General features: G+C 41.1%; 1 protein-coding gene across 3 annotated transcripts in view; it reads right to left on the bottom strand.

Annotated features, from left to right (window-relative positions):
- Positions 1-14216, bottom strand: part of gins4 (GINS complex subunit 4 (Sld5 homolog)) — a 43588-nt gene extending 29372 nt beyond the window's left edge. Inside the window, exons 1-4 of one of the 3 annotated variants that reach the window (XM_048243074.1) lie at positions 14069-14216; positions 13745-13842; positions 5484-5570; positions 1735-1848 (exon numbers count right to left, since the gene is read on the bottom strand). In XM_048243074.1, coding sequence (XP_048099031.1) covers positions 1735-1848; positions 5484-5570; positions 13745-13828 — 285 coding nt within the window. In that variant the 5' untranslated portion in view covers positions 13829-13842; positions 14069-14216. Of the gene's footprint in view, positions 1-1734; positions 1849-5483; positions 5571-13744 lie in introns of all 3 variants that reach the window. The other 2 variants (XM_048243075.1, XM_048243073.1) reach the window with 2 other exon arrangements.
- Positions 14217-20996: the final 6780 nt, after the last annotated feature.

The following is a 20996-nucleotide window of genomic DNA, read 5'->3' on the forward strand; positions in this document are numbered from 1 at the left end:
CTCATGGACACACTCTTAAATCCAAGAAGTCTAAGTGGTCCCCCAAGGCCTCTTAAAATTTGACGAATTTGACAAATAAGACTGTGCTGCGTCACATCTCTAATAGTTAAAAAATAAAATGGAGCCAAGCAGTGCTTCAGAAAATAAAGTTGCCATAGGTTATGGTGTTAAGGCAAACAAGACATTTGAATTTACAATGAAAGAGATTTATTCAGTCATTCTTAATTACAACATCTAAAATAATGAAAGTAACATCCAACTTAAAATTTGCATATCAAACGACATTGTCAAAATATTGAATCTCAATAGGTCTCAGTGTTTAACAAATGAGTTGTTGTTTGGTTGTATTAGTTGGCACAAGCTTGCTATGATGTCCGACCACTTGGTACAGCAACTGGCGCTGGTCATCGTGTGTGGACCATTGTGAGGACCTTGTTAAAATCCGTGGCTAGTTTAACAGCATGCTCAGCACAATCATTCACCACTTTCAGTGCATGAACAATCTTAGATGCTGCAACATAATCAGCTTGATCAGACCATGTAGCAACTGAAGAGGTCAGGAATTGCTGTGATAGGCCAAGTGCCTGGAACAGGTTGAGAGAACGACTTGTGACAAACTGTGTAACAGAAAGGCCCTTGAAGTTAACTCTTGTTAGGAGCAAGGCGTCGCACATCTTCAGGGAATGGCTCTCTTTGGCATTGACTATTGCCTCTTTTTCTTCATTGCTGGCATCAGGGGAGAACAATGTCACAGCAGCAAGGTCCTCAATCAAATACCAAAGATGAAGCTGCATCTTACTTAGTATTATCTGAGAAATTTTGTCGACTTTGCTGTAGTCTTCGGCCAGCTTTAATCATTGCTAGGTCATGTAGAGGGGCAGACTCTGCCACTGGTGCCACAAACCAAAAACATGCATAGACCGTGAAGACAAACACACACATGCCCCGCAAGGCATCAAGGTCACCTTTGGTGAGCTTGAATTGGTGGCGATATCCAAAGATTTTCAGGCAATAAATTCCTTTAGCCATCCAGCGACCACGATGGTACAGACCTGGTGCAGAGAAATCTGATGTAATGTTTTCCCCCAACAACCAAAGTGTTAGTCTAGCAAACTCTCTGTAGTCTTCTCGAGGACTTGGGCATTCTCCAGATGCTTTTGCAAACTTTGCACAACAACATGACGTCTGTTGTCTAGCCCGATCTTCTCAGAATCACCAAGACAACCTGGACCAGAATCATCACTACCCAAAGGCTCAAATTTTGATTTGTCAATTACTTGCCACTGAATAATATTAATAATCTTTTCAACCAGGAACAACAGGCGCAAAACAACAGAATTGGCAAAAACGGCCAAAACTTTAATTTAGTGAACATTGGGGATTTTGAAGCCTCTGGGGGGGACCACTTCTACTTGTTGGATTTTCCTGAAATTTAAACTGCATTTCTTTTTCACCTAACCTCCTAGAATGAGAGGGTGTGCGTTGTGAAATTTTAGAAAAAAAATGTCCTGTGTCCACCCTAATAAATGTGTGTATGTATATATATATATATATATATATATATATATATATATATATATATATATATATATATATATATATATATATATATATATATATATATATATATATATATATATATATATATATTGTATTGTTAATGGGGGAATACATACATCAAATTTAATGAAATAGTCAGAATGATTTCTACACAAAAACAAAAACATTCTGTACCTTCTGTAAGCGGGAGCGCAGGAAGCTGTTAAGGACAAACCGGATGCGGTCAATCTCCATTCGATGAATGTTGGCTTTGACATCACCCTTCCTTGCTCGCTGCAGGTTTTCTTCCTGTATCACACAAACAGATTGAAGTGGAATTGAAGTTTTCGCCCTGCACTAAGTAAAATTAAACCAAGGCCATTTAATCCAATTGTAAACCAAAAACTGTGGGCGGGGGATGTCCGCAGCAAGGAAGCAGGTGGTGCTAATTGAACTAACTGTCCCCTGGGAATATTGAATGGGGGAAGCCAAGGAAAGGAAGAGGGCCAAGGTGATTTGGTAGCTGAGTGTCGGAGGAACGGGTGGAAGGCCCGCTGTAAGCCTGCTGAAGTGAGCTGCAGGGGCTTCGTAGGCCAGTTTCTACAATGGGTCCTGGGACTCTTAGGGATTTGCGGACTGCACAGCCAAAGAGCCATCAAGAACATCCTGGAAGCTGCTGAAAAGGCTTCACAGTGGCTCTGGTTAAGGTGGGGGGGGTTGTACACGTTGTGACGTAGTGCGCTACCTGGATATACTCTTTTGATCCCGTGAGGGAAATTTGGTCTCTGCATTTATCCCAATCCGTGAATTAGTGAAACACACAGTGAGGTGAAGCACACACTAATTCCGACGCAGTGAGCTGCCTGCTACAGTGGCGCTCGGGGAGCAGTGAGGGGTTAGCTCAAGCTGCCTTGCTCAAGGACACTTCAGCCATTCCTACTGGTCGGGGTTCGAACCGGCAACCCTCCGGTTACAAGTCCGAAGCGCTAACCAGTAGACCACAGCTGCCCCGAGTCAGGGCCTGATCAACCCCGGCTGGGTCGTCCGTGTGAGGTTGTCTGATGTAAGAACCGAAACACCCTATGACCCCGGGAGCATCACTGACGATGTGTCCAGGTTGCACCACAAGGTGTATTCAAGTACAAAAGTGTTTCATTGAATGTTCTGCAGGTGACCCTACAAATTTAAAGATAATTTATCAGCTCTCCTTAATATGTAGAAATAAGGAAGCGCTCTCAACACCCTATAGTACTTCAACTGGGTGCTTAAACTTTCTTGATGGTAAATCAAAGACTTTGACAAATAAATAAAGCAAGTACTCCAGTTTCGTTTACTTTTTAATTGCCTCACAAACGTTTCGGGCTGACACCCTTCTTGAGTGTGAAAAATGGCAATATCACCCTTGACCCCAAGTAGGTGTGCTTAAATGAACTACATCATCACCTTTAACCCCCACAGGTACCCAGCGCTCTCCAACAGGGGGAGACCCAGTTTCAATGTACAAAAACATAGAATAATGAAACTGCAGTTTGCAACAAAAAACAACAGACAAAAGACCCTCCGGGCCGTCCAATTGTTTCGTGGTTTCGTGTTTTTGTGGCTTGGTACACTTTACCCTCTTACCTTAAAGACACTACGGACTTTCTGAAAAAACTGAGGGATTGTCATGCTAACTCTAATGATTGTTTGTGTACTATGGATGTGTCTAGTAGCTAATCTGAATTGTCCAATTGTTATTGTTCAGTCATTATTGGGGGCCAAGCAGCGAAGCTGCGAAGGCACCCATTGAGTTACTAGCTTTTCCTATTATTATTACACATCCGCCATTGGAGTCTATGGCAGCCCATAGAACGCCTGGCTAAAAAGTGCTGATCCACTGATCACTCACGCTCATTTACGGACCTCTAAACCCAGCCGTCTAGCGCCACCAACAGGTCAAAATCTGGGCGAAAATTGAACCGCTGGGTCTAAAGTTATGAAATTCGGCAGACTGATCCAGCACTGTCCCATGATCACTCTCACCAATTTACAGTTGGTACAAACTCTATGCCCAACACTCTAGCGCCACCAATGGGTCAAAACTGGATTGCATTAACGCATGTGACCATTGAACGGTGCATCCGATTTTCACAAATCAGGCACTGTTGGAATCCCTGGACCGACCTAAGTTCAATGACTCCTATTACGTCACTTTCCGCCATATTGGACCTCCGCCATATTGGATTTAGTCCAAACTCTACAAAAAGTTTCAGCGTTCACAAATTCCATCCGATTTTCACGGAACTTGGCGGAGATGATCTTCTGCCCGAGCCGCACAAACGAGCTTGTCAGATTTTTCAATTTCATTTTTGTTTGCCCGTGACAGCCAATCAAATATGGTGATGAAGCCGCCAAACAGGAAGTGGACTAACGTCTCTGTGACGCTTTGAGTTAACATAACAAAACTCGATACCATTAGTCAAGACACTATCCCAATCACTCACAGCAATTTTATGCATATACATTGAACACTCTAGCGCCACCACCAGTTCAATGCTGGACATGGACGTTCATGCGCGTGATCCTTGACTCTTTTGTCTGATTTTGACAATTGAGGTAGCGTCTGAATCCTTGGACCATCCCGAGTTCATCGACCCCTATCCCGTCACTTTCTGCCATATTGGACCTCCGCCAAATTGGATTTAGTCCAAACTCTACGAAAAGTTTCAGCGGTTACAAATTTCATCCGATTTTCACAGAACTAGGCGGAGAGGATCTTCAGACCGAGCCGCACAAACGATACTTGTCAGATTTTTGAATTTCAAGTTTATTTGCCCGTGACAGCCAATCACACATGGCGACGATGCCACCTAACAGGAACTGGGCTAACATCTCGGCTACGCTTTAATGTATGAAGTCCAAACTTGGTACAGGGACTTGGTATCTGATTGTGATGACGCCCTAGGAAATTGGCATCATTTGGCCTCTATAGGGGGCGTTGCAATACAGGAAGTGAGCTTGTATCTCAGCAACGCTTTGATGTCCAAACTTAATACAGAGACAAAGTAGCTGATTGTGAGGACATGCAAGGAAAGTGGTCTCATTTGGCCTGTAGGGGTGCTGTAATAGACAAATTGAACTCGCATCTCAGCAACTCTTTGGTGTATGAAGTCCAGGGACATGGTAGCTGATTCTGAGAATGCACATTGGACATTGGTGTAATTTGCACGTCTAGGGACACTAATACAAAGTAAATGAGCTTATTTCTCAGCCATTCTTTATCCAATTGCAACCAAACTTGCTGTGAGTGCTTGCTCATGCCATGGCAACTCCATTCCTGCTATAGCGCACTGCTTGGCCCCCACATTGCTGCTTGCAGCTATATTTGTATTAATATTTTGTTCATTAGGCCTACTAGAAAAACTCCTGAACTTTTTTTTCAGAGCAGGACAGATGTAGGTTGCTAATGACAAACACAGCACAAAGACAAGCACAATAAGGAAAATTGTTCCTATTTCTTAAAAAAGTCTACCTTTTATAGAATGTTAATTTTGAACAAATATACAATATATTTCAACTTAATGGTCCACAACTTGAACAATTTGGCCCGTTGCCCTCCACCCCCGATTCATTTTTGGTGGGAAAGAATTTGGGCACCCCTGGTCTAAACCTTCTCTCTCCTTGTCCCCGTCAGACTCAGACACACACATCATCAAATAAATGGCAGACATGGCATCTAATCACCAGTTTTTACCAATAAAAATTGTCATTAACATTAATGGCTGTGTGCGGAGTTATTTTGAGGGGACATCAAATTTACTCTGTTATGCTTGTACACTCACTACTTTACATTGTATGAAAGTGTAATTTCTTCAGTGTTGTCCCATGAAAAGATATTTGCTGAAATGTGAGGGGTGTACTCACTTTTGTGAGATACTGTATGTATTTGACTATTTTCTTCTCACCATGTGCACAATTTGCTCCATGACGCACTCCACAATTTCGCTCTTGTGCTCCAGCAGTTCAGGGGAAAACTTCTCATTGAGCCAGGCCTATGACAAATGGAAATCACTCATAAATATACATGGTCATCAATCACATTCTTAAAATGGTGTCTTTTGGTTAGGAAAGTGTTGCAGTTTAAAGTTCCCTAGATAAAAGGAATGTCCCCCCCAAAGTTATCTTGTGACATTATTGTTACAAAGAGGACAAAGTCAGAACGTTCCCATTTGGTTCCCTGGTTATCACATGAGAATGTTTTGTCAAGAACTTAATAAAAAAAAAAAAAAAAATATTCACTTATGGCCAATTATGTTACGGTAGCGCGACAATGTGACGTCAAAAATGACGTAGATCTCTCTGGCGCGCCAGGATTTTGGCCGGTAGCGCACCACTATTTTTTTCAGCTGAGCGCGCCAATCCGGAAACCGGAAGATGGACTAGTTTGACGGCAAGCGAGAGTTGCAGTTCGGAGGACTGTTTTGTTACAGTCGTGAATTTTTAATAGTTAGCTGGATAAGTTAACTAAGTTACCAGCAAGAGTCGCAATACATGGAATGAAGAGGAAAGAATAGAAAAGATTTATCAGTGTTTCCCATACATTGACTAATCTGTGGCGGGGCGCCATGAAATCAAAATAGGCCGCCACAGATTAATATTCTATGTTTAATTTAATTGAAATTAAATATAAGATCAAATCCTTGCATTGCCCTTGAGCTGCGCATTTTAAGCACGCAGCCTTTCCTTACCCCACCCCGCTCTCTCTCGTAGCCCACTGCCCCTCCTCTGCATGTGCATTTAACAAAATATTCACGATTGTTGAAGGATTGTTGTTGCCACATAGAAGCATTGCATAGAAGACATCTGGCTAAATGCTGCGCAAATTTGTTCAAAACTGCTGCATTGAAGTTAACTCTGCTAAGGTCTCATCACAACATAGTAGGCTACATTGAAGAGACTAAACTAAGTTAAGTTATGAAATCAAGAAGTATCTCAAAGCTAACGTTAGAATACTGTTTGGATGTCGAATTTAGTATGCTTAGCCTACTTACAGCTGCTTGTCAATTTCGTTGAAGGGCTCATTTTTTTGACTCTGAATGTTTGCAAAATCCCGATGTAAATGGAAAAGTTTTTTCCAAAATTCAAAAGTGCTTGTCCCAAGGAGAAGTACAAACCTTTATTTTAACTACTATGTAGAAAACGTTATGAATTGCATCCACACATCAGCAGCCTTTTAACTGTGTTAGGCTACTCAGGAACGTCTTAAAGTGACCCCCCCTTGTCCAAGTCAAATCTATCTATCTATCTGCACACACCTTGGAAACTAGATGGTAGTTGTGAATAGCAGCAACCGAAGTCTGAAATACCATCACAAAGGCTAGCTAGTGTTTTTTACTGCCATTGACGCCAATGGTACTGACTGCTTCTTCTACTGTGTAACGTAGGTAGTAATACCCTTTTCACAACAGCGACACCTCTGTTCAGGAGAATATTGCAACTAGTGTCGCGACCACCACACACAAGTATAAATGGTTACGGCGCTCCCGTGACGTCACATTGTCGCGCTACAGGTTGGGAATGGCGAGTATGCAGACGCTTTAAGAGCAAAGAAAAAAAAAACACAATACTGCTTACTTAACGGGTCAACAGGGATGATGACATGGGGGGTATTCCAAGTACCGTATTTTCCGGACTATAAGTCACACTTTTTTTCATAGTTTGACTAGTTTGCTGTGCAACTTCTATATATATATATATATATATATATATATATATATTTTAACATGTTGTTAAATGTTAATTCCTGTTGACTGACATGAATCTTTGCATGAACCAAGGTAACATTACCATCTACAACAGTGAGAGGGCGCTCTAGGCTTGTGACTTGCTGGCTTGTTATGTTAATTTAGCCTATTCAGCTTCCCAGGCACTTCCCATGTTCAACACAGACAACCGCTAGCAATTTGCTAATCGCTAGCATCTAGCTAACAAATTACACAGCAAAGGACAACGGCAGTTCAAACGAGGGTAAGCAAACAAACGTCTAGTCATCGTTAATATTCCACATCTGGCAGAAAGGAAACATCACCACAACAAACTGTGCAACCAGGAACTGCCATTTTAATTTCCTTGTCACCAAGCTAACCAACATCAAGCTGGCTAAATAGTGTAGCTGAATAACTGTATTACGTTACATACCTACCGGACACCTATTCAGCCTGTTGTTCTGTGTGCTATTGTGTAGTTGAACACCCTGCCTTTCCAGATTAAATGTATGTTCCTGGTCTTGGATTTCGTAAAAATAATTTCGAAATAACAGCGACTTCTAGTTTTTTTCCTCTTCATGACACATTTTTTGACTGATGCAACTTATACTCCGGAGCGACTAATAGTCCGGAAAATACGGTACCTGGTTTATGATCAAAGTCAAAGTCAAAAGTCTGCTTTATTGTCAATTTCTTCACATGTCAAGACATACAAAGAGATCGAAATTGCGTTTCCTACTGTCCCACGGTGGAGACAAGACATATTTTACCAATTAGGTCTACAGACAAACATAACATTCAAGTAAACAATATAAAAAGTAAAAAATAAGAAGGCACATACAATGAAGAAATAAGAGCAGCAAAATTTGGTAGAAATTGTGCAATTGTGCATACAGTAGACAGTCAATATAATAGTGCAAAAGTCAGGCCAATAAATGGCTGAGGTAATTTTGTTTGACCTAAGTATGCAAGTGGCATAGTGGTGCAAGTTATGTAAGAGCAGCAGAAGTGTGTTCAGAAGTGTTCAGGACAACAACAAGTTGCAAGTGTACAAGTGGAGTAGTGCAAGGCAGCCATTTTGGGTCTAAAAGTCCAGGATGTTATGTAGCTGAGGGTGGAGGGGGGAGAGGGGGGAGAGAGTTCAGGATCCTAACAGCCTGGTGTATGAAGCTGTTGGTGAGTCTGGTGGTGCGGGAGCGCAGGCTTCTGTACCTCTTCCCAGAGGGCAGTAGATCAAACAAATTGTGAGCGGGTGACTTGCATCACTCACAATTTTGGTCGCCTCTATGGGTGAGGTGGGAGGTGTAAATGTCCTTCAGGGAGGGGAGAGAAGCACCAATAATCCTTCCAGCTGTGTTCACTATGCTGCAGGGCTTTCCTGTTGTATTCAGTGCAGCTTCCATTCACACAGCGATACAGCTGGAGAGGATGCTCTCAATGGTGCCTCGGTAGAATGTGGTCATGATGGCTGGTGGAGCACTTGCTCGCCTGAGTTTCAAGCGAGGAAGTACAGGCGGCGCTGAGCTTTCTTCGCCAGTGATGCAGTGTTGGTGGTCCAGGAGAGGTCTTCACTGATGTGCACCCCCAGGAATTTGGTGCTGCTCACTCTCTCCACCACAGCACCGTCGATGGTCAGTGGCAGGTGTTGGGTGTGACCTCTACGGAAGTCAACAACAATCTCCTTGGTCTTGCTGACGCTTCAGCAGAAGGTTGTTGTCCCTGCACCACGTGGTCAGAAGGTCGACCTCCAACCTGTATTGAGTCTCGTAAGCCCTTGGTGATGAGACCCACCAGAGTTGTGTCGTCAGCCAATTTCACTATGTGGTTGTTGCTGTAGGTTACAGTGCAGTCATGCGTCAGCAGGGTGAAGAGCAGCGGACTGAGCACGCAGCCTTGGGGGGCCCCCGTGCTCAGTGTGATGCTGCTTGAGATATTGTTGCCAACACGTACTACTTGAGGCCTCTGACAGAGGAAGTCCAGTAGCCAGTTGCAGAGGTAGGTACTGAGTCCCAGTTTGTCAAGTTTGCAGATGAGTTGTTGTGGTATTATGGTGTTGAATGCAGAACTGAAGTCTATAAACAGCAATCTCACATATGAGTCTCTTTTTTCCAGGTGGGTGAGGGCTGGGTGGAGGGCAGAGCAGATTGCATCCTCTGTAGACCGCTTGGCTCGGTATGCAAACTGGAAGGGGTCCAGGGTGGGGGGGAGAATGGATTTGATGTGACATTTAGTGACAAACCTGAGTAAGTTAATTCAGAGTAGGTGGTGAACTTCCTACAACAAGCCCTATGGCATTGTTTTGTTGGGAGAATGAAGCCGTTCTATCAGAAGATTAACCACTTACTCGGACAGGGCTTAAAATTCATTTTTCAAAATGGGGGGGGAACTACCCCCTTAGATTCTTTTTTTAAATATTTTGAAATTCATATAAAGCAGCGTTTTTCTCTCTTCACTCTTTCAACTAGGCAACATGAAACTTAAAGGTCCCCTGTGTAACGTTTTCAGTTGTTTGTTAACAAAATCAACATTTCCCATACATAAATGTGGCCCCATTCATGTTTAATTACCACCACCAACAAGTCGAAGCATACCTATTGGCTTAGAAATCCTCATTTACATTTACATAGCGCCATGTCGACTCGCCATGTACGTGCGCCATGTTAAAATACCGGTGGCCAGCAAGGGACATAATTAGGGCTGGGATAAACGATTATTTTTTAAACGATTAATCTAGCGATTATTTTTTCGATGCATCGATTAATCTAACGATTCATTTTTTTAGTCCGATTCGATTTCGATTATCTCCCAATTAATTCACTAATAGCAACTTGTTTATTTTCATATATGAATGAAAAAACATGAATTCTTTAACATTGCAATATATGTTTATTGCTCTTAAGATTCAAAAATAAAAGACTATACAAGTGCAAAGTAATGCATTCTTAGTCAGAGGTAGCATTCAATAAAGTTCAGTAGTGTATGTCTAATTGCCTGTCATTTTAAGACGTTCGTGTGCGAATCCTTGCAATAACATTAACACAGTTAAAAGACTGCTGATGTGTGGATGCTAGGGATCGACCGATATGGATTTTTTAGTGCCGATACCGATTTTTTTCCATCAGCCTTAGCCGTTGACCGATACAGGCTGCCGATTTTCTTGAGCCGATATTTGGAGCCGATACTGCTTTTATTTTGCTCCCTCAATTTACATCATACAAATGACACAAATGATGATAACAAATGTTATAAGTCTCAATTTAAAAAAGGAACATTTATTGAACTTATGGATGGGTGCACTGGATATGGTTAACTGTGCAAAATGCTTTCATCAACATCTTACAACACAGCCTTGATGATGCATTGCTTGCTGACATATTATAAGACATAATTCAAGTCATCACAAAATGTCCTTTGTCAACACATTTAAATAATTTAAGAAAACAATAAGCCTGAAAAGTAGCTATTGAAATAAAGTGCTTGATTTGTCATTTTAGACTGCATGGTTTCAATTTTTCTATGTCTATATTTTTTCTGAAACACAAAAAAAAAAACTGCCAGATTTGTCAATCACAGAACCATGAATCAGCAGAGGAAAATAACGTGGAAATAACGTGGTGTCAGATGTTTCTGTTCTAAACGGCATCAACGTCAACAGGGCTCTACAGTGCGCCCATTTCACTCGCACATGCGAGTAAAAATGATGCCGTGCGAGTGCAAAAAAATATTTAGGCGCACTGGTGCGAATGACTTCTAACCATGTCAATGTTTGTCTACAAAATACACCGCAACATCGAGAAACATTACTGGTTGCAAACCATAGAATCACGTCGCGAATGCAGCATAAAAACTACACCTCCCATCAACGTTAGCAGTTTCGCGTTGTGACTCGCTAGTAGTCGCTTCTATCAAATCCAAGAGCGCGCAGAAAAAGCGGAAAGTTAGACTAGCTAACCAAGATGCAAAGATTGAAGAAATTAGTTCTTCTATCCACCAAATTAATTGGATATGGGAGGAACAGGATGAGATTCTGAGAATGCAGTGAGAGAAGGAAAGGTAACCTAACATGCCTTTTAGCCCATTTGAGGTATTGGCTGCAATATGCAAAATATAGCTGTAGCGAACGAACCGGCACAAAAGTACCCTCCCGTAATACTCCCATTTTATTCAAAGGTAGAACGCTACTGACAACTCCAGGCTTCTACGCATGTATGTTTGTTTACACCAAATACAAGCTGAAGTGCAAAACGAAAGTAGGCCTAACGTTTGCCTACTGCCCCCATCAATGCAGATATTTCAAATAAAAACTAAAAGTATAAAACATATATCCTTGATTAGCCTATGTTGGGTTTTGTGGAAGAGAAAATGGACTGTTTTAGTAGTAGTAGTCTATTAGGCAGTATGCAGTCAGATAGGTCACCATGGGCATATTTGGATTAGCTATAGATGGATTCACAAATAAATAAATTAGCCTAAATTTGGCAGAATACTTGATATACAGGCTAAATGCAAATATGGCAATGCATTATATTATTTTACATTAACAAAATGTAGGAAAATAGAACAGACTGAAAATAAAGTAGGCACTGATCTTTAAAATCCTGTTTCCTGTAGCCTAAATGTTGTCAGTCATTCTTAATATTCGCAATTGGTGCACTGGCATGTTTAACTGTTAGCTGCAGTATAATGTTAGATTATGTGTAAGTTAACTACAGAACTGACTGTGCTCCCAAATTTTTGTCTGTGCTCCTAAATCTTTTAACTTGGGCGCACAAGTGCTGCTGAATTTTTTTTTTAGTGTAGAGCCCTGCTGACAGGTATAAAAACGTATCTCTCAAAGTTTTAAAATCTCTTCTTCAGGTAGCGCAGCACTCTCATATAGCTGTGATGCGTGTGTCCCACTGAGTGAGACAGACCAGATGAACACACCATACCTGTCAATACTCCTGTTTTCCCGGGTTTCTCCCGTATTTCAAGGTCATCTCCCACACCCTCCCGTTTTGTTATTTCTCCCGGAAAACTCCCGTAATTTGCATGGCCATCAAACTTCATTTTAAAATCATTGATCCATTCAGGTTTTCAGATTGTGTATGAAATACACCCTACATATACACTATCACTTAGTTTCAATTTCAACCGTTTTCGCATAGGCTAAAACCTGGCAACCCAAAACCCAGATAAGGAGGGTGCCGACTGCGCAGCCTGAGTCTCGTCGTAAGCAAGCGGGATAGTTGAATGGCCTACTCCAGAACTAGCTGTTGTGAAATTGTTGGGAATTTAATTGATTAACACATCACATAAAGCAAGACAGCAAGCAGCTTTGGAGTTTTGGAAGTAGGCTGCAGGCAGGCAGCTGGAGATAACTGGCATGCGTAAGGTAATGGTAAGGTTATATACAAGCCAGGATGCTAACGTCACCTAGGAGCCCAGATGACCAATAATAGCCTTGCTAATGAGCTCGCGATTTTACTTCACCGGGCGTGAAAAAAACCTCGGAATCTGAATTGAAAACAACGTTTACAACCAAATACATTTATAGAAATTATTTCCATAGGCTACAGGTTCGAATACTAAGAGATCCCTAAAATTCGTTCTAATATCTTTAATTTTTAAAATAATCGAATTATATTCGAATAACGAAGTTCGGAGTCAAAGCCCTATCAGTGACTGGGCCATTTTTGGGCCGGGGATCAAATCAGAAGTGGGCCAACACTGAGGCAACCCTGAGGAAAGGTAGTGGCCCAGAGGTGGGCCAGACAAATGTTGCTATGTGGGCCCCAGAAGAGTTCACAGGTTTCTGGGATTGATCATTTACATGGGGTTCACTTCCCTCCCTAATATCCATTGCTACTGGGGAACCAAATCTCTGCAGGGATCGTGGACCAAATTGTTTATGTTGCACCGTCTCAAGGCTTTGTTGGCTGCTCTGCATGTAATAGATAGGTCCAGCTACAGAAAACAATCAAGATCGTCTTTGGAAACTGCATTGGACCATTTGATGGACCACCTCAAAAATAATATTGTTGGGACACGAGCTGGCGTAAAATAGAGGGTAATGTTTTCACAGTACAGTGGAAGGACACTTGTGCACCTGCCTGTCCAATTTCCAAAATGCAAATTCGACTGATGTACTGTATGTAGACTGAAGAACAATTTAGTTTGGGACAAAAAATCTGTACATTACTAGATCAACATTATTACCATGTATTTTACATCAGTTAATATAACTGATCCCTCTGATTAAAATGGTATGTATATCCCATTGATGGTATGCAATATAAGAAATAAAGTGTGTGTGTGGGTCATCAAGCACGAAAAGTGGAATGTTCGGCACGGGCACGAAAGGTCTAAAACCCAGGGTAGGCCTAGTGGAGACAACAATACATTACGATTACGTTAAATAACACAGACTCACTTTACTTTCTGACATTAGCATACTAAGTAAGACATAAGTAACTATTTACCTCCTCTAATTTCACAATGAGCTCCGCAGAGGTGATTACATCTTCATTTTCATCGCTGTTGTGGTCACTTAGATAGTCCGACATGTTGCAACAGTACCTTAAGTTAGATTTTAGCGTTACTGTAATTCAAGGCAGGAGATTGCTCCTAGATGACGATATTTTTCCTTTTACTTGCCTCTCGCAATGTTTATAATTCTTTATACTACTTGGTAAAATACGCATGCTTGGGTAACATCATACAACAAAGGCTATTCATTTGTTGGAACTGAATCTAAACATTCCGTAAACCAGTAGATATGGTCTCTTTTCGTCGCGCTACCTCACCAAAATGTAAAATTGTAGTTGTTGTAGACGGCAATACTTCAGGTAACTTACGTCTTCTTCTTTTGGCTAAACGGGTAACTTAGAAGCCAAGAAAGCTATTTAGAGTAAACGCTTATACTAACTTCCGCCTCCAAATAAACTCCCGCCATTTCTTACTTCTTCTTATTATTATTAATGTTTGGTATGGCGGTTGGCTTTTTGGTGCATTAGCGCCACCATCTGGACTGGAGTGTGAACCAAGAGTATTAGGGACCGCCCCCGTGACGTTGTTTTTCCCACTGCAAGTGTTCAAGTGCTTTTCCAGAAGTGTAAAAACATGGATGCTACAAAAATGGTTAAAACATACGCTCACTAATCTTAAATAAATAACTGTGGTTGATTGTCCTAATGTGGGACATTTTTTGCTTCTCTGACTTATGGAGTAGGCTATATCTATATTAGATAATGTGAAGGCAAGAGGTACAGAAGCCTGCGCTCCCGCACTACCAGACTCACCAACAGCTTCATACACCAAGCTGTAAGGATGCTGAACTCTCTCCCTCCTCTCCCCCCTCCACCCTCAGCTACATAACATCCTGGACATTGGACCCACAATGGCCGCCTGCACTACTCCACTTGCACACTTGAACACTTGCACACTTGTACACTTTACAACTTGGTGTTGTTGTCCTGAAAACACAACACTTCTGCTGCTCTTACATAACTTGCACCACTATGCCACTTTCTTTATTACTTACTTTATTGGCCTGACTTTGCACTAGTATTTTATTGACTGTCTATGCACAATTTCAACCAAATTTTGCTGCTCTTATTTTTTCATTATTATATGTGCCCTCTTATTTACTTATTTACTTACTTTTTTGTTTACTTGAATGTTATGTTTGTCTGTGGACTTAAATTGGTAAAATATGTCTTGTCTTCACCGTGGGATAGTGAGAAACGTAATTTCGATCTCTTTGTATGTCTGGAACATGTGAAGAAATTGACAATAAATAAAGCTGACTTTGCAACACTTATCCACATCCACAGGTTTTCCCATAGTTATACTGACATTCTGATTAATAGTTTAATGATTACTGATAAACAGTTTTTTTTTTTTTTTATGACATGCAACTCAAATTGAGAAGGATGATGGAAAGAACTCTTTGACCAACTCCCAACCGAGAGAGCTGAGGTGGCTATTCTGGGGTATTTGTGGGCGTTTAGGGGCGTTTTTGGGAGGTAACCAGGTACGCCATGCTGTTGGAGGTGCAAACAAATGCTGCATTTCCATTGAGATAACATAAGGAGCTGTTATAAAAGTATTTTCTCGTGTTTAGTTGTAAAATGAAGGCACCGTTTTTATATCCATGCGTATTCACTTCTGGCTCCTTGGCTATCAATTTTGTAACGATAACGGGCTATTTGACATCTTTGGAACACTAAACCTATCGGAGGTGTCAAATGTTGAGTTACTCCAGTCTAGATTTTTTGACGTTAATCACTCCTATGATGTATTGCTATTGTTATATTAAATGCAGTTTGGTTGTTTTTGCTCTGAACTATTACTTTAAGCGCTTGTGCACACCCGTTAGAATGGGGTTACATTATTAAAGTGTCATATTCAAATAGACAGCTTTAGCATATTCAAATAGGCAGCCGTAGCCTACTGGTTAGTGCTTTGGACTTGTAACCGGAGGGTTGCCGGTTCAAACCTCGACCAGTAGGCACGGCTGAAGTGTCCTTGAGCAAGGCACCTAACCCCTCACTGCTCCCTGAGTGCCGCTGTTGTTGCAGGCAGCTCGCTGGGATTAGTGTGTGCTGAGTGTGTTTCACTGGGATAAATGCAGAGACCAAATTCCATTGGGACAAGATTATGGGGCATGTTTCAACCGATATAAACCGGAAAAATGCCTCTGCACTCAATTGGATAGACCTAACCAATCGGAGTAACGAAATAGCTTACCATAAGTTATAGAAAGAACACCAGAACCATCTTTCCTCTCAACAAATGCCTTGACATTGTTTTCTGGTCGTTTTTTTGTTTTTTTTAAGTTATTGCGCTGTCAATACATTTACAACACCTAGTGAAATCTAAGACGACAAAATGCATAGCAGGGTAGGCTATTTGAAAAAATGGACATTTCCCCTCCTTCATTTTTAAAAATAATTTCGTTCATACATAGTTGCTAAAAACAGGGTGTCGACAACCCTTCCAGCAAACAGTTTGCCAATCAGAGATTTCAAACAAACAAGGGAACAATGTCACAATGCAAAAACGCTGTTTTTCCTTGATTACATGCAAAAGTGAAACCAGATTTTTCACGTAGCCTATTCACCTCAGTCGGAGTTTTCAGAAATAATCGTTTTCAGTGATAAAACTTCCGTTTTCGTGTAAATGAAAGGCAAAACCGCATGAAAATAGCCTATACATTTTTAGGTGTAAAAGGGGTTTTCTAGCCAGCGTTTTTCTAGCAAACAAAACCAATCGAAACGTGCTCAGATGAGGTGACAAGACACTGTTGACATCTGTCCATGGTCCATCATCGTACAAAGCCCTGTGCATAGGCTATTCATTTGATTACTGAACAGCTCTGGCATTACCTAGCGTTCATGGGCTTCGGAAAAAACTTTTTTCCCAGTGAAAACATCATCATTCCGCATCATTCACGTCATGTAATGTATGAGTCAGAGGTCGGAAACTGGGGCTAGATTTTGCCCAGTTAGGGGCTCGTCATCATTTTTGTCGTCACGTTGTAGTTCGTTTGTAGTCCATGTGGCCTTTCATGTCCAACAGTTTTAATAGGCTTGTTTGAGATCGACTGAGTCTGACTTGGTCTGGCTTTCTATGTAGGCCTCAACGTGATCTTCAGAGGCTAGCCGGGATGAGCTACAACAGAGGGCAGTCTGCCTGACGTGGCTCGCGGGAGATATCGCGGAATGTTGTCTGCAATAAACACAGCAGAACTTTCATTCTTACTCATTAAAATGAGCATGATGACTGACGAAATAAATTCTTATGATGTAGTTTAAATAAACCACTGTTGTCATACAGTTAACAGGCCTGCATTGTAGCACATACATTCAATATCAAGTGTTTTCCCTATATGTGTGTCTATCTATTTAACCAACAGCAGGAAATAACAGAATATCCAAATTTTTTCAGTAGGCTAGCCTACCATTGTTGCAGAAATCACGTATAAGAAGGTATCCCTTCGATTTCTGTTTATTTTCGCATATTCCAACATAAGGAAGCAGCTTGAGACTCCCGTCATAATCGTCATGAGGACATTCCTCCCAAATGGCCCTATCACGTCTTTGAACTGATGTCATGAGGGCGTGTTTTAGCTCGTGCAGCTCGTGAAAGGCAACTGCAAGATCTGTCTGCAGGCTAAAACTCCCGCGATATTTTAAGGTCATGTGACATGGTGTCACGGTGGTAAGTCCCTCCCCGGCTGACAGAAGTCGGACAGAATTTCTAACCAGTATGCATTGCGTCCACCCCAGTATGCATTGTGTTCAACCCAGCATGCATCACATCAAGTCAGATCTGCACAGATCTGCCTCAAGTCGAACACACCTATTGTCTAATAAGGGGAGAACCACCACTCTCGGGAAACTTCCGGTTTCTGAACTGGTTGCAGTTCCTTTTTTGGTTCCACATGAGGGCGCTCACGAATAAGTGCAGAATGAATGGAGGCCTATGGAGCTGTACCCCTCAAATCCACTTTTCTCGGGATATCATTTTTTGCCCAGAAATTCGTATGTTGCAGCCGAAAGAGGAGGCAGAGAAAATACAAACCGCTGAGTATTATATTTTTTGAGTCACTTATTTGTTCTAAAAAGCCTTTCAAATGTGTCAATGGCATCATTCATTAGCAGAAAGCTAGTGTGTTGTGGGCAACAACGACCCAACCTGTAAGAAATCGAAAGGACGTGACTACTCGTTCATTCAACTTTTGACCTATAATCCATATTGAGCTTGCAGAAACCACAATCAAATATTCAATTTCTCAACGACAACCAGTCGTTGAAAGAGACAAATTTAGCCGTCTAGCTCCATAGACCCCCATTGTTTTTGCACTTATTCGTGATCGCCCCTAGCGGAACTGCAACAGATTGCAGGTACAGTGGAGTTAATAGGGAGTGATCCGGCTCTCCGTAAACGGGCTCTGCCAGTAAGCATTGCGTCCATCCCAGTATGCATTGTGTTCAACCCAGCATGCATCACATCAAGTCAGATCTACACAGATCTGCCTCAAGTCGAACACGCCTAATGTGAACTTGGGAATTTGCCGTTTTTGTCACTCGAAAGCTGCATATCTTTCTTTCACAAGCGTCTTACACTACATTTTAAGCAAATACAGTTGTTTATTTAGGATTATGGTTATGGTTATGGTTATGGATTTGGCAGGCGCCTTTGTCCAAAGCGACACACAAATACAAAACAACATAATATTTAAAATTGAACAGGGAACAGATTAGAATGTTGGTCAAATATAATGAGAATAGTAATAATAAACAACAATATCAATTCAATCAATAGCCTAATAAAATAAGCAATGAAAATGAGGGGAAAAGCAATAATTAACAATAATGTCCATTCAATCAATAATATAAAAACAATGACATGGTAAGACTGGCCTATACACGGGTTTCCCGTTTACCAACAAAACTAAATGCGCGCGCAGCCGTGAGGCAGGAGATGCTTGGGGGGCATTCCATCAACCTTGCTAATGAAGGCGACGCTTAACAGAAATAGCCTGGCTTGAACTAGCGTAGACTTTCACTTGGGGCTGAAGCCGTTCCATTAACTGAAGTTAGCGGCATCTTGGCCTCGTTTATTCAAGCGAGGTTTAATTCAGCTTCATCTCTGCTTGTGCACGAGGTAGAACAGTAGACCAAAACAGTAGATTGACGAAAAGAGGATATGTGTCGTAAAATTAAGGCAATACTAGACAATTTATGTTCGATTTGAGAAGCAAGCGCCATCTACAGGATTTTCATCGAAAGTCATCAAATTTAACATCGAGAGAAAAAAAAGATAGTTGTCTACAGACATGGGAGAATAATGAAAGCATAAGCCTACATTTAAAACAACAATGCTAATGGTTTGAAATAAATTGCGAATTTGATTAGCTTCACTCTATACAGCCATACAGTCTATGCTTGAACAAAACGAGTGAATGAATAAATAGTAGGCCTATACTAAAAACAACTTTGGCATATGGACATTCAAAACTATCTATAGCCTACGTTCTTAGATTACTGTAAAAGAGTTCACTCCAAATTATTATCTAGGTGTAGGTGGTCATAAAATAAATTATTATCAACATAATAGTATTGTCTCCCATAAGTCCCAAAGTGTTTGAAATATAATTATCTGAAATGCAATATGGCTTTCAATTTGTCATTTATGCCTAGTATTTAATCTGTGTAGCACACAGTTGATTTGACATTCATAAACAATCGTCGACACATGAAGCAGTTTTAATTATTAGCTGCCTATAGGCCTACAGGCTACAGAATTAATCCTTTGGCTTGCATCAGATATAGCCCACTGGCAAAGCATATTAATGTCAATGAACAGCCTACCAAATGTACATGACCCTTTATCAACAGTATATGTCTTTCAGCATAACTAAAAATGTCATTATCAAGGTGATAAGCTATAGCCTTAATACTCGTATGGGAAGCGAACCTGTGAACACGCAAGAATATAACTCCTTTGCTGCGTCGTCTCGCTGCACGTCACGCCACCACAGAACGTAAATGACGCAGAGTAGCAAGATCCCTAGAACCACACGCACGTGAAGTTAAAACATTTTAAGTCGCATAATCTTCATAAATTCTTTGGAGCAAGTGGATGTGTAAATCCATGCTTGGTGACATTGTCGGAAAAAACATTTCTAGGCCTACTTCTATTTTTGAAGTTGTAGGCTACAGGTGACGAGAGCACAGGTTTATGGAACCATATCTTTTTGGACTCGTTTTCCGACTGATTGTTTGTTTTTTTTGCAACACAGCTTAATTTAGCTTGAAAGTTAACCTGCTACGGAGCAGGTTAGTTCTGTGGCATACATTCCCATGGTTACCAAGCTGGGATTCACGTTAACCTCATTAATGGAACGGAATTCTCACTAAAATTAGCAAGACTTATCGAAATAAGCCAGATTTGGCCTTTTGCGAGGTTGATGGAATACCCCCCTGGTGGCCGTCCACAACGTTATAAACCTAAATAGTCAGCTGCTGTAAGCTACAATCTGATTTTTTGTATACCCCTGTTGTCTCAATGATAATAACATCTCATTTCAGACTATATTTCAAAGTTTGACGTTCATTTGCATAATATAACATATTTTGTCATTTTTGGCGAAGACATGCATTCCGTTAGGGATATTGAACATATTTAACATTCTCTAACCATCGTGATTTCGAATTGGTGCAGTTTTCAGGACAAAAACTCATTTTATTCTTTTGTTCTTTTGCATTGCTCTATGCTGTTCTATGGTGCGTTCTGCCTCTTGGTTGCACACGCATGTTTTCGTGACGTTGCATAGAAATCCATAGGATATCAATAATAACCAATAATGTCAAATTAATCAACAGCCTAATGAAAATAAAACAATATTATACAAACCATAACACATAAGCGCTTAAACAATATAACTTAGTGAGTGTATGTTTTAACCTTTGTTGTGGCATCCGTGTTTGTCACACATTCCGACGGCAAAGCACATGAACGCTTGCTGTCGGAAAAACAAAGTAGCCACGGGGGCGGTCCTTGTCATTCCGAAGTGCCATGCAACGAAGGTCCAGACGAACTTTCCAATCTCAAAAGTTGTGGGCGGGGCTAAATTGTTAACGGGCTCTGACGACAATGACAGTCAAGAGCTGTCATTGGTGAGACTAATCTGAACTACGCCCCATTCGCTTCCTTATTTCGCTG

This window comes from Alosa alosa, chromosome 5, assembly GCF_017589495.1.
Source record: "Alosa alosa isolate M-15738 ecotype Scorff River chromosome 5, AALO_Geno_1.1, whole genome shotgun sequence".
NCBI lineage: Eukaryota > Metazoa > Chordata > Actinopteri > Clupeiformes > Clupeidae > Alosa > Alosa alosa.